The sequence below is a fragment of the Anomaloglossus baeobatrachus genome, chromosome 8 (assembly GCF_048569485.1).
Source record: "Anomaloglossus baeobatrachus isolate aAnoBae1 chromosome 8, aAnoBae1.hap1, whole genome shotgun sequence".
Taxonomy (NCBI): Eukaryota; Metazoa; Chordata; class Amphibia; order Anura; family Aromobatidae; genus Anomaloglossus; species Anomaloglossus baeobatrachus.
In genome coordinates, this window is record NC_134360.1 from 96,882,157 (window position 1) to 96,896,677 (window position 14,521).

A 14,521-nucleotide genomic window follows, 5' to 3' on the forward strand; every position below is an offset into this window, starting at 1 on the left:
AGGATCTCATCCATATAAATATAAATATATTTTTCCTTTTAATAATAGTATTCAAGTAAATCGATCCCTTTATAACAGAGGCCTCCTGATGAAAAGGTTTTTTTGAAACGTGTGTCGAGGTTCTGGTGGGTTTTCTGACCTTATACTAGGCAAGTATGGCACAGTAATTTATGCTGGATTTAATTAAGAGCCTCTGTTAGGGCAAGCACGCACTTTGCGTTTCCACCTGCGTTTCCACTGCTTTTTTTGGTCCTTTTGAGAAGCACCTTTTTTCTGCCTAAATCCATCCGTTTTGATTTTCCAGCAAAGTCAATGGAAACTGTTGGTTTTCAGACCGCACTATGCGTTTTAAAACGCTGCGTTTAATTTGCATATTTTGTGGCAAAAAACATGCGTTCAAAGAAGCAGCATGTCACTTGTTTTTGCCATTTTAGGTGCGTTTTGCTAACATTGAAGTCAATGAGCAATAGCAAAAACCAAGATCCCTTCAAATTCCTGCGTTTTTTTTACCTGCTTTTTCAGTGCAGAAAACATGCATTTTGGACTTCCAAAACGCATGCTTTTTGAACATCAAAATAATGATTTGATATGTCCCTTTACACACACACATAGTCCGACAATTTAATTTAAGAAAAATATGCATTTATTGCTATTTTAGTGATAAAAATGTATATTACCGCTATAATTTTATGAAATATATCTATTTTCATTATCTTTTCCATTAATATAGATTTGTCCCGTTTTTTCTTTTTTTTTCATTGTGTTTTGACTGCTTAAACTTTATTTAGCAGTGTCTTAATGTTCAAAACGCATCTGTCAAAACGCAGATGAAAAAGCATGCAAAAGCGCTGAAAACGCATCTAAAACGCGGTAAATACGCATGCGTTTTAAGCGCTAAATTTCTGAAAAAGGCAACTCAATTAAGCCCAAAACGTGCGTTTAGAACTGCAAGTAGGAGAACGCAAAGTGCGTGCTTGCCCTTTATAAAGGGATCGATTTACTTGAATTGGGTGTTGTAGGAATTTACATCCAGCCCGATTAGGTAAGCCATTGTATGGGCTGAGTCTTTTCTGAGTCCTGAAACATTGAACAGTTGGACATTGTGCATCCAAGAGTTTAGAGAAGGTCACATTAAGCTCACCTGAAAAGGTTAGAGGGCATTTTAAGATTATCCTGAAATTTTACCCAAAAGACAAATATCCCTAACGTTTTGAGATTATTTTATAATATATATTTCCCCATATGAAACATTTTTTTTTTTTTTTTTTTTTAGATTCAAAAAGGAGCAACCCCCCCTCATCTATATCTGCTACTGTTCAGTCATCACAACCAGTGGGTCGCCAACCTCAACCTCTGCAGACAAACACTGTGCAGACCTCCTCCGCATCTACTGGTCTTCCTTCCCAAGCCACTATACATGTTTTACCCACAGGTAACTGGGAATGTCTTTCATTACACTACTGTACTCCTTTCTACATGAAAGGAAAATGCCAGGTTTCTGCTACTCCAGCTCTAGATTTTGCCATTTGTTTACATTGCCTATACATGTTAAGCTTGGGTTTTGGAGAATCGCGTATATGCAGAATGCATAAGGAAAGTGCAAAAACAGATGGTTTTCAGAGGATGGGCAGAAGGAGGAATATCTATAAAATACATCCGCTTTTTGACGCTTTTTTTGTAATTTGTATGTTAATTTGCCAATTAATTAGTTTTTCCTCTTTTTTTTTTCTTTAAAACTTTGACACATCTCATCTTGTGCAAGATATTTCTTTAACTGCTTGATATATTGGGCTATCCAGTGAAACAATGTTGTGGCCTGTCCCAGGGGCTAGTGTCCTCTGATCGCTAATTGGCAAACCTGGCCATTTTATCCCCATTAGAATTGTCATTTCATTGATTCTCTATTGGGCTGCTGGAAAAGCAGAGCTCTGCACCTGGAAGTGCCTTTAACCCCTTCACGACCTTGGACGGATCCATCCGTCAAGGATAGTGTCCAGTTAAGCCCCGCCCCCTGCAGGCGGCAGCAGTCGGCACACATATCGGCTGTTTTCAACAGCTGACGTGTGCCTGCATGTTGCGAGTGGAATCGCTTCCACTCGCAACATTTAACCCCTTAAATCTTGCTGCCAAAGTCTGGCAGCGAGAGCTATATGCGCGCGGCCATGTTTTTTACTTACCGCCGCCCCCACCGGAAGTCACATGAGTGATCACGTGATGTTCGGTAGTTGCCATCATAGCACAGGGTCATGTGATGACGCCTGCAGCTACGAAGTTTCACTTTCGTTTTTTCTCGTCACGGAGCAGAGGGAAACCGGAAGTGACTGAATCTGCTGTTTACAGCTGTATAGCTGTGATCAGCAGATGGATAATAGCGATCGGATTCCTGATCGCTATAGCCCCCTAGGGGGACTAGTAAAATAAAAAAATAATGAAAAGTTTTAAAAGATATAAAAAAACAAAAAACCTAAAAGTTCAAATCACCCCCCCTTTCACCCCATTGAAAATGAAAGGGTTAAAAAATAAATAAATATACACATATTTGGTATCGCCGCGTTCAGAAATGCCCGATCTATCAAAATATAAAATCAATTAATCTGATTGGTAAACGGCGTAGTGGCAAAAAATTCCAAACGCCAAAATTACGTTTAATGGGCACCGCATGTTTTACGCAAAATGCAATAACAGGCGATCAAAACGTAGCATCTGCACAAAAATGGTACCATTAAAAATGTTAGCTCGAGACGCAAAAAATAAGCAGTCACTTGAGCCTTAGATCCCGAAAAATGAGAATGCTACGTGTTTCGGAAAATGGCGCAAAACGTGCGCCACTTTTATTGGAGAAACTTGTGAATTTTTTTTAACCCCTTAGATACAAGTAAACCTATACATATTTGGTGTCTACAAACTCGCACCGACCTGAGGCATCACATACATACATCAGTTTTACCATATAGTGAACACCGTGAATAAAACATCCAAAAACTATTGTGCCATCACACTTTTTTTTTTTTTAGTTTTTCCACACTTGGAATTTTTTTGCTGTTTTCCAGTACAATATATGGTAAAACCTATGGTTTCATTTAAAAGTACAACTCGTCCCGCAAAAAAGAAGCCCTCATATGGCAAGATTGACGGAATAATAAAAAAGTTACGGCTCTCGGAAGAAAAGGAGCAAAAACGCAAAAACTGAAAGTGCCCGGGGGCTGAAGGGGTTAAAGAATATATGGAATGGCGGTCAGGGATGCACATTGCCGCTCCATTATCATATGCATGAAAGCCAGGTATGCCGATCCATGGGGGTCCCAGCAATTGAACCTTCACCAATCTGCGTTCTCACTGGACATCCCATTTAAGGCACCCTATAATCCTGCACTTGTATCCTCTTAATCTTCAACAGAACAGCTTGTGTCACTGTAGATAAAAGTTATTACAAAAATAAAATTTAATCTTGACCTGAACATACATGATTTCCGTGTTCTAATATAAATGTGAGGTGTGTACATACCAAACTGACCAGAGCTATAACAAAAATAATGACCTGTTTTATTGTTTCCTCTTCAGCTCAGACCACAGTTAATATAACACAGCGTCCAGGACCTTTGGCTGCACCAAGAGCCCCAGCTCCCCGAGCCTCTAACAATCCCCATATGGTTTACACTACAACTGCCCTCCCCACTGTACCTGTACAGACTCCTGTACGCAACACAGTCATGCAAAGTCAGAGCGTACGACAGATCAGTCCTCAAACTGGAGGTAAGGATATACCACACATGCACTGTAAATATGTCCGCATCTTCGCCTTGTTTTATATCTGCTATGCATTTTGTAAACTATTAACCTTTTTGTGACTGAAGATTTTCTAAAATTGCAGAGCAAAATTTCAAGTTTGGAATATTGCACCTGCAAAAATGTTACTCTGTTATTTACTACAGGTGTCCACACCGAAAAACACAATTGCAATCTGTTTTGACTACTGTTATTTTTTTGTTTTTTGTGGGGTTTCCCCCCCCCCCCCCTTTGGAATCCTGCACTTCTAAAAAAAAAAAAAAAAAAAAAAAATGTTTTTTTTATGCAATTGTATTTCCAGACACCCTGTTAGAAGCCAATAGGGGGTAAAAATACGCAGTTCCTCAGTGGCGTTAAACACTTAGGGGGCACAAAATTTCATTAAATCACTTCCACATTGCTTGCACTGTTAAATTCAGCTTTTCTGCTGAAATAAGGGCTATAGCCATGCTACATGAGAACATGGCTTAAAGGTGATTTTTAATTTTTAATAATGTATCAATTCAATCAGTCTAATTTAGGGGAATATGGTCAAACAAATAACTTCTAACCATGATGTATTCTCTTACTCTCCAAGAACTTTCTGCCGTAAAAGCTGTTATACATACCGGAAATACATTTTCTGTCCCTATAATAAACTCTTGGAACACAACCACATTAGAGCCTATTTCCAAAAAATTCTGTATCTCTTCCAGAGCATGTGCGGCTATGATATAACTGGCGGATTTTGTTTGATACAGTTTACATATGTGTTGGTTTAAGTTTACACCATATACTAGTTGGTTTACTTTGTGCCAGAAACTTGGTGCTTTTTTTTTTTTGTGCACAATGTTACATATTAGATGATGCTCCTTTTCCAGTATGGTTTCATATTTGTAGGGGTGAAAAGATTACACATTCATTGAGTATAGCCTGACATGCTATACCACTAACCTGGCAGGAAGCAGAAAGTGTCTAAAACACATTGGTCCCGATTCATCAAAGCAAGTTTGCAACGATTTTAACATCACTTGCTTTTAAAAAGTCACAACATCTCCAGAATTTTTGCAACTTTTGCCATTTTCACACCAGCTTCTCACAGCTACAGAGTGAGGCGGGGCGGATGCACCGCTCTAGTAAAAGGACAATGGTTTCCATCTTCTGAAATGGAAAGGGGGTATGGTTTCTTTTCCTGTCTAGTAGATCTATAACCTTGCCTATATACACAATCAATCATTCGCTTTAAACCGTATTTAGGTGTGAGATTATAAGATTTTGGAAACTGGTTTAGTTGCCTCCTTTCCCCCTTACATTTTGTAACTCCGTTATTTCTGCCATTTGTGACTGTGACTCCACAGTGGAAATGTTTTGTATGAAACATTAAGGATTTGCTATAGAAGTAATCTGTTTATTTCTTTGTCGCTCCATTGGGAGACCCAGACAATTGGGTGTATGGCTTCTGACTCTGGAGGCCACACAAAGTATTACACTTTTAAAAAAGTGTAACCCCTCCCCTCTGCCTATACACCCTCCCGTGGATCACGGGCTCCTTAGTTTTATGCTTTGTGTGGAAGGAGGCACACATCCACTCATGCATTCTCATACATGGTTATGACGGATGGAAGAAAAGAGGACCCCGATGGGGTCCCCGGCATGTTCCCTTCTCACCCCACTATGTCGGCGGTTTTGTTAAGGTTGAGGTACCCATTGCGGGTACAGAGGCTGGAGCCACATGCCGTCTCCTTCACCATCCCTTATGCGGCTCTGGGAGAAGTGGGATCCTAAGCGGTCATCCACGTGCTGGGACCGTGCTCCATCCGCAGCCCCTGGTGGAACCTGCCGGTCAGGAGCTTCTTCACCCCCAGGGACCAGGCCCTGCAACTTGGAGGTACTCTGTGTCCCCATGTGTGGACTGTACAGGGAGGGAGGTCGCTCCTTCTCCCCGGAAGCCGCGGTAGTTCCGTCCGCAGTTTTTTTCGGCGGACTTCCGCGCCGACCGTGCCTGCTTGTCGGGCACGGCCTTAAATTTAGTCCCCGGCTTCGCCGCGGCCTAGTCGAGCAAAATCCCGCCCCCGGGCCTGCCTGTCAGGGGTTAGGGCGGGATTACCGACGTGACGTCGGCTCTGAGGGCTGGAGCATCTTTGCATGTCTCCCCCCACCCTCATTGACCACTTGGGGGACTCCAGATTCCCGCTCTTTGCTGGCACCGCCCTCGGCTCCACACCCCCCCTGAGAGCTCCGGCAGCCATTTTTAGCATTCTGCCGGTGGATGCTACTCAGCGGCAAAGCTCTGCAGCTCTGGGGGATCCACGACAGGGAATCTGGAGGACACACTCCGCTCGTTAGCGGTTGGTAAGCCACACCGGTCACCCGGTGTTGGTCCCCCTAGGGTGCCGGAATATATATATAGATATATATATATCTGTTCGGAAAGGCTGTATACCCTTTTCCCATATACCCTCAGTGGTCACTCTCCTAAGAGACAACAGCATGTCGTCCACAAGGAGCAAAGCTACTAAGGCACAGACTTTTTTCGCGGCCTGTACCTCTTGTGGGGCTATGTTGCCTGCGGGATCCACCTACCCCCACTGTGATCAATGCTCGACTCCTGCCACGCTTGCTCAGCCGGAGCCTCGGGCACTTGTGGGCCCCTCGGCTCATGTAGATCCCCCGGCTCCCCCTGAGCAGTCTGCAGGGACAGTCACCGTCGTTGGCCTCTTTTGCTGCGACACTCTCCCAGTCACTTTCTCAATCCATTGCACAGTCTATGGACAAATGGTCATCTAAGCTCCTTGAGGCTTTGCAGTCCAGACCGGGCCCCTCTCGGTCTGCGCCGCAGCGCGCTCCCAGGATAGCCTCTAGGTCCCAGGCGGAGGACTCCTGCCCGGATCGCAGCCACAGGCCGGCTAAGCGGCCTCGCTGGGACTCTTCCCCGGCCTCCTCACGCTGCTCTGGATCCCAGCTTGATGACTCTCGGGAAGACGAGGCGGACGTGGGAACTCAGGCCTCTGACCCTGACTTCACCCTTAACCTTGATGCCCCTGAGGGGGACGCCTTGGTAAATGATCTTATCTCGTCCATCAACCAGGTGCTGGATCTCTCACCCCCACCTCCTCCTGCAGAGGAGCCGGCTTCTCAGCAGGAGAAACACCAATTTCGACTCCCCAAACGTACGCGCAATACGTTTTTTCATCACTCTAACTTCAGGGACGCTGTCCAGAAGCCCAGAGCGGTCCCGGACAAGCGCTTTGCTAAACGGCACACTGACACGCGTTACCCCTTTTCACCTGAAGTCGTTAAGGGCTGGGCACACTCCCCCAAGGTGGACCCTCCAGTCTCTAGATTGGCTGCTAGGTCCGTTGTGTCTGTTGCCGATGGCGCATCCCTGAAGGATGCCACTGACAGACAGATAGAGCTCTTGGTGAAGTCTATTTGAGGCCACGGGCGCGTCTTTCGCCCCGGCCTTTGCGGCCATGTGGGCTCTCCAAGCAATCTCGGCATGTCTGACTGAGATTAATGCCGTCACGCGGAATTCTGCTCCGCAGGTTTCTTCCTTGACCTCTCAGGCATCAGCATTTTCGTCCTACGCCATGAACGCCGTCCTGGACTCCGCTAGCCGTACGGCTGTGGCATCCGCTAACTCCGTGGCAGTCCGCAGGGCCATGTGGCTGCGCGAATGGAAAGCAGACTCTGCTTCCAAAAGGTTCTTAACTGGTTTGCCTTTTTCTGGCGACCGTTTGTTTGGCGAACGGTTGGATGAGATTATTAAGGAATCCTCGGGAAAGGACTCCTCCTTACCCCAGTCCAAACCTCAGAGACCTCAGCAGAGAAAAATCCAATCGAGGTTTCGGTCCTTTCGTCCCTCCGCCAAGACCCAATCCTCGTCGTCCAACCGGCCGGAGAAAGGCCAGAGGAACTCCTATGCGTGGCGGTCCAAGTCACGCCCCCAAAAGTCCGCGGGAGGCACTGCCTCCAAGACGGCCTCCACATGACTCTCGGCCTCATCTAACCACATCCTTGGTCGGTGGCAGGCTCTCCCGCTTTGGCGACGCCTGGTGGCCACATGTTCAAGACCGATGGGTGAGAGACCTTCTGTCTCATGGTTACAGGATAGAGTTCAGCTCTCGTCCTGCGGCTCGTTTCTTCCGAACCTCCCCACCCCCGCACAGGCCGACGCACTTTTTCAGGCAGTGGACGCTCTAAAGATCGAAGGAGTTGGGATTCCCGTTCCCCTTCAGGAACGTGGTCGCGGATTTTACTCCAACTTGTTCGTGGTGCCAAAAAAGGACGGGTCATTCAGTCCCATTCTGGACCTCAAGCTGCTCAAGACATGTGAGAACCAGACGTTTTCGGATGGAATCTCTCCACTCGGTCATCGCCTCGATGTCACAAGGAGACTTCCTAGCATCGATCGACATCAAAGATGCTTATCTCCATGTGCCGATCGCACCCGAACATCAACGTTTCCTGCGTTTCGCCATCGGGGACGAACACCTCCAGTTCGTGGCATTGCCTTTCGGCCTGGCGACAGCCCCACGGGTTTTCACCAAAGTCATGGCATCCGTCGTGGCGGTCCTGCACTCTCAGGGCCACTCGGTGATCCCTTACTTGGACGATCTCCTAGTCAGGGCCCCTTCTCTGGTGGCGTGTCAACAAAGTCTTACCGTCACTCTGGCAACTCTCCAGCAGTTCGGGTGGATCATCAATTTCCCGAAATCCAAGTTGACGCCGACCCAATCACTGACTTACCTCGGGATGGAATTTCATACCCAGCCAGCGTTAGTCATGCTACCGCGGGACAAACAGCTTTCTCTGCAGGCGGGGGTGCAGTCACTTCTTCGGAGTCAGTCACACCCCTTAAGGCGCCTCATGCACTTCCTGGGGAAGATGGTTGCAGCCATGGAGGCAGTGCCGTTAGCGCAATTCCATCTACGGCCACTCCAATGAGACATTCTTCGCAAATGGGACAAGAGTGCTGCTTCCCTCGACAAGAACATCTCTTTCCCTCGCAACCAAAACATCACTTCAGTGGTGGCTCCTACCCACATCTCTGGCCCGGGGAAAATCCTTCCTACCCCCAACCTGGGCCGTGGTCACCACGGACGTGAGCCTGTCAGGTTGGGGAGCGGTTTTTCTCCACCACAGGGCTCAAGGAACCTGGACTCCAATAGAATCGTCCCTTCAGATCAATATCCTGGAGATAAGGGCAGTATATCTAGCCCTATTGGCTTTCCATCGGTGGCTGGAGGGCAGGCAGATCCGAATCCAGTCGGACAACGCCACTGCCGTCGCCTACATCAACCACCAAGGCGGCACTCGCAGTCGTCAAGCCTTCCAGGAAGTCCGGCGGATTCTGCAGTGGGTGGAAGACACAGACTCCACCATCTCCGCAGTTCACATCCCGGGCATAGAAAACTGGGAAGCAGATTTTCTCAGTCGTCAGGGCATGGACGCGGGGGAATGGTCTCTTCACCCAGACGTGTTTCGAGAGATCTGTCGCCGCTGGGGAACGCCGGACGTCGATCTCATGGCGTCACGACACAACAACAAGGTCCCGGCCTTCATGGCACGGTCTCAGGATCACAGAGCTCTGGCAGCGGACGCTTTGGTCCAGGATTGGTCGCAGTTTCGACTGCCATACGTGTTTCCCCCTCTGGCGATGCTGCCCAGGGTACTACGCAAGATCCGGTCCGAATGCCGTCGCGCCATTCTCGTCGCTCCAGACTGGCCGAGGCGGTTGTGGTATCCGGATCTGTGGCATCTCACGGTGGGTCAACCGTGGGCACTTCCAGACCGCCCAGACTTGCTGTCACAAGGCCCGTTTTTCCATCTGAATTCTGTGGCCCTCAACCTGACTGCGTGGCCATTGAGTCCTGGCTCCTAGCGTCTTCAGGGTTATCTCAGGATGTCATTGCCACCATGAGACAAGCCAGGAAACAAACGTCCGCCAAGATCTATCACAGGACTTGGCAAATCTTCTTATCCTGGTGCTCTGATAACGGTTTTCCTCCATGGCCGTTTGCATTACCCACATTTCTTTCATTCCTACAATCTGGAATGGACAAGGGTTTGTCCCTCGGCTCTCTCAAGGGCCAAGTGTCGGCGCTCTCCGTGTTTTTTCAAACGCGTCTAGCCAGGCTTCCGCAGGTCCGCACGTTCCTGCAGGGGGTTTGCCACATGGTTCCACCTTACAAACGTCCGTTGGAACCTTGATCTTAACAGGGTCCTGACTGCTCTTCAAAAGCCGCCTTTTGAGCCGCTGCGGGATGTCTCTCTCTCCCGTCTTTCTCAGAAGGTGGCCTTCCTGGTGGCAGTCACATCACTTCGCAGAGTGTCTGAGCTTGCAGCGCTGTCATGCAAAGCTCCCTTCCTGGTTTTTCACCAGGATAAGGTGGTTCTGCGTCCTGTCCCGGAATTTCTCCCTAAGGTGGTATCCCCTTTTCATCTAAATCAGGATATCTCCTTGCCTTCCTTTTGCCCTAATCCAATTCACCAGTGTGAAAAGGATTTGCACTCTTTGGATCTAGTGAGAGCACTCCGGGTCTACGTGTCTCGCACGGCGCCCCTGCGCCATTCAGACGCGCTCTTTGTCCTTGTCGCTGGCCAGCGTAAGGGATCTCAGGCCTCCAAGTCAACCTTGGCTCGGTGGATCAAGGAACCGATTCTCGCGGCCTACCGTACTTCTGGGCTTCCGCTCCCTTCAGGGTTGAAAGCCCATTCTACCAGAGCCGTAGGTGCGTCCTGGGCTTTGCGGCACCGGGCGACGGCTCAGCAGGTGTCAGGCAGCTACGTGGTCTAGTCTGCACACTTTCACGAAGCACTATCAAGTGTATACCTATGCTTCGGCAGACGCCAGTCTAGGTAGGCGAGTCCTCCAGGCGGCGGTTGCCCACCTGTAAGAGGGGGCCGCTTTTCGGCTCTTTTTATTGAGGTATTGCTTTACCCACCCAGGGACTGCTTTTGGACGTCCCAATTGTCTGGGTCTCCCAATGGAGTGACAAAGAAAAAAAGGGAATTTTGTTTACTTACCGTAAATTCCTTTTCTTCTAGCTCCTATTGGGAGACCCAGACAATTGGGTGTATAGCTTCTGCCTCTGGAGGCCACACAAAGTATTACACTTTTAAAAAAGTGTAACCCCTCCCCTCTGCCTATACACCCTCCCATGGATCACGGGCTCCTCAGTTTGGTGCAAAAGCAGGAAGGAGAAAACTTATAAATTGGTCTAGGGTAAATTCAATCCGAAGGATGATGTTCGGAGAACTGAAGACCATGAACCCAAAGAACAAATCAACATCAACAACATGTGTACACAAAAGAACAACCAGCCCGAAGGGCACAGGGGCGGGTGCTGGGTCTCCCAATAGGAGCTAGAAGAAAAGGAATTTACGGTAAGTAAACAAAATTCCCTATTTACTACTAATCGTGCCCTTTTATTTGTCATTCTTTTCCCCATATTTTCAAAATATCGCTCTTTTGCCATATTGATCTAGCTGTGTACCCTGTTGTAGGATTAAAGCATAATGCTTGTTAGACAAGGAGTAAAAATCAGAGGGTTCAAAGGAGAATAGCTAATTCAATTTTTCTTTTTGTACTGTTTAGGAGCATCGGTACGAATGCCACAAACTGCTGCATATGTAGTAAATAATGGGATTCCTATAGGTTCTGCTGGACCACAACTCACAGTTCATCATCGGCCCCCACAAGTAAGTATCAGTTCATGCTTGATTATCATTAAAGGGAACTTATTGCCTCCAAATCACACATTTACCATCATGTACAGTGGTAATCTGCAGGTAAATGGTGCTTAAATTGTGTTCAGCTAGTTTTTTGGAAGCAAGGCTACAAGCAGATAATGGTTATTTTCTCAGCAGCCCCAGTCATCGAGGCGGTGCAGGGGGAGAGGTTGCAGCCACTGCTTACTACAAAGTGAGCATGGCTATAATAACATTTGGACAGCCTGCTCTGCACACACATGCTATGCGCACACACACACTGCTTTGCAGGCGGTCAGTTGAGGTGCAGGGGAGCGATTATAACTGCGATTACTCTTACCGCTCACTCCACTGTCATAATTATTGGAATCGAGCAGCTCTGCCAGCTTTTTGTGCTATACTGACCGGCAGCGTATTAAATTCTGCCTATAGGGGTAAACTGCTGGGACTTGTGATCTTACCAATCCTAACATACTTCACAGAGATGGGGGGAGTCTATTCCTTGATGGATCTGATGTGTTGGGGTGGTATTAAGGCTCTAAACAATGAGGCAGGTGGTTCTAATGTTGTAGCTGTTGTATGTTATTAATAACTATAGTTTTTAAATATTTTTTTTATTATTGTCCAGTGTTTAAAAATTCTTTGTAAAAAACCATTGTAAAGTCTCTAAACTTCATTTCTATTTCCTTAGGAGCCTGCAAGGCCAATCCATCCAGCACCACTTCCTGAAGCTCCGCAACCCCAGCGCCTTCCTCCTGAAGCTGCCTCAACATCTGCTCCTCAGAAACCTCACCTGAAATTAGCCAGAGTACAAAGCCAAAATGGGATTGTCCTATCCTGGAGTGTATTGGAGGTAGATCGTACCTGTGCCATGGTCGATAGCTACCATTTGTATGCTTATCATGAAGACCCAAGTGCAACATCTTCATCACAGTGGAAAAAAATTGGGGAAGTGAAAGCATTACCTCTTCCAATGGCATGTACTCTTACACAGTTTGTTTCTGGCAGCAAATACTATTTTGCTGTCCGGGCAAAGGACGTTTATGGCCGCTTTGGGCCATTTTGTGACCCACAGTCAACAGATGTTATCTCCACTCAGAGCAGTTAAACTTGAGGAAGCCTCCCACTACTTCATAGTAGAAAAGATCTCCTGAATGAGATCTTAGATGACCTACTGGAATTTCATAATGGAGACCATGTACAGCACTTGACTCTTGTCACAAGTTAACTTGCATTTCTGCGAAGAACTTCTGAAATGTCTTTGCAAAGACCAATCTTGTGCAGAATATGAATTGATTTGCATTTTTCTGACTACACTAATCTTGAAAGTTTTCATATCAGTAGGCCAAAAACCAAGTCACATGAATGAAATAAAGCTAGACTAGCAGCTAATGTACAAGCTGTGCAAGAGGAACTACTGACACAGGAGATAACTGGTTAGAACATTTTTCATAAGAATTGGAATGTCTTGCTTTGATACTTGGCAATTCGTAGCTCTTGAAAGTGACAAGTATTACATAGGAAATCCAGTGTTTTGTGGTTTATTCATACACAGACAAAACGTATTTAATCCCCACTGGCTGGGGACGTGACACCAATCAATTTGTTTGTGACACATAATATGGATGAACAAGCTAATGTGGTTTTTCTTTGGGTTTTTTTTCTCCACTTTTTTTAAATAGATTTTACTTATCTTTTTCTTTTTGTGCCTTAACTTGAAAAGGAACTGTGTTTCAGTATTTGGTCTCTACTTTCCCCTTTTTTTTTTGGCCATTACATTCTCCCATTCCCCAATGCCAAAGAGCAGTTTTAAATATTTTTATTTTTTTTATTTTTATTTTTTTTCCTTTTGTGTGTCGGCTGCTTTTTTCCTAATATTCCATTCTTCTAAATAAAAAGAGAAAAAAAACATTTTTAGAACTGTGCAGGATGTTCTGTCTTGCATAGGAGCTCTAGATCTACCGTTTACATTGTCACTGTTTTGAATATGTTTTTAAAAGTAAATGGAACATTCAGTTGTATTGGTTGTCGCACATCTACCGATTCTACAACTTGATTGTGCCTCCTTAAATTTAAATTTTATTATATTTGGATAACTTGCATGAATTGCTCATATATACAGTATATCCTCACGGTTTTTTTGAGGATTGGTATTTTTGTATTCGTATAGATTTTTCCAGCTACAAAATCTTTTCTCAGAATTTGAATATAAGAATCAGTTTGGTTCTGAAAACTCATGGTGTGGTGAATGGGCGGTGGAAATCCTATTACAAACGTCTTTTATTGTGCTTTTATCAGATTAAGGGAATCTGTCACAAAGGTTATCACTAGAGGACTACTTTACCTGCTGCCATGTAGTCCAACGACGCCCCTATTACTGATTGGCAGCTTTCTGCTTATTCACAGTACACAGCTGCCAATCAGTGATGTTGGCGGGGTTGTATAGTGCTCAGCATTCAAAGAGCTGGTAGATCTGCAACAGATAAAACTGCTGTATCAAAACTGCAGCAAGCAGCCCAGTAAATTAAGTGATACTCGCTAGAATCCGGTTGTCTGCTGCTACATGATGCTCCTCTCAGATGAAACAGCAAAAACCTGGTGCCGATTCCCTTTAAGTACAATGGTTATTGCAGCTATACACTGTGACCAGGACTGAGCTTGTTCACGATTAGCAAGAAACTTGAAACTCAAAATTCTGTGGCTGGTAAATTCTTCCCATGAATTGTAAACTTCACACTCCCAGTTTCCGCTGTACAAATCCTTAATTCTAAGCAGGTAAGCATTGGTTATCAGGTTGAAATTCTCTGCTTGAAAGAGATTGTTACATTGTATGTAAATAAATATTTTTACAAATGTCAAGGTCTTTGGTATGCTGGTTTGTTACATAGTTTGAGTCATATTAGATCTTATAAAAAGCCCATATTAATTTAGAATATCTGTAAAGCTCATGGAAATTGCCGCTGGAACAAACAATTTATAAGTGTCTGTGACATGCCTGCCAGTTTTATGGCTGCATGTTCCGTTCAGATTAATGCCCTCTATG

At 45.8% G+C, this 14,521-nt stretch overlaps 1 protein-coding gene across 5 annotated transcripts in view; it reads left to right on the forward strand.

The window, feature by feature from the left end:
- Positions 1-14,337, forward strand: part of ATF7IP (activating transcription factor 7 interacting protein) — an 88,244-nt gene extending 73,907 nt beyond the window's left edge. For all 5 annotated transcript variants that reach the window (XM_075321905.1, XM_075321909.1, XM_075321906.1 and 2 more), the window contains exons 13-16: positions 1,274-1,432; positions 3,562-3,753; positions 11,366-11,469; positions 12,170-14,337. In XM_075321905.1, the coding sequence (XP_075178020.1) occupies positions 1,274-1,432; positions 3,562-3,753; positions 11,366-11,469; positions 12,170-12,586 (872 nt within the window). In that variant the 3' untranslated portion in view covers positions 12,587-14,337. The remainder of the gene's footprint in view (positions 1-1,273; positions 1,433-3,561; positions 3,754-11,365; positions 11,470-12,169) is intronic.
- The last annotated feature ends 184 nt before the right edge of the window (positions 14,338-14,521 follow it).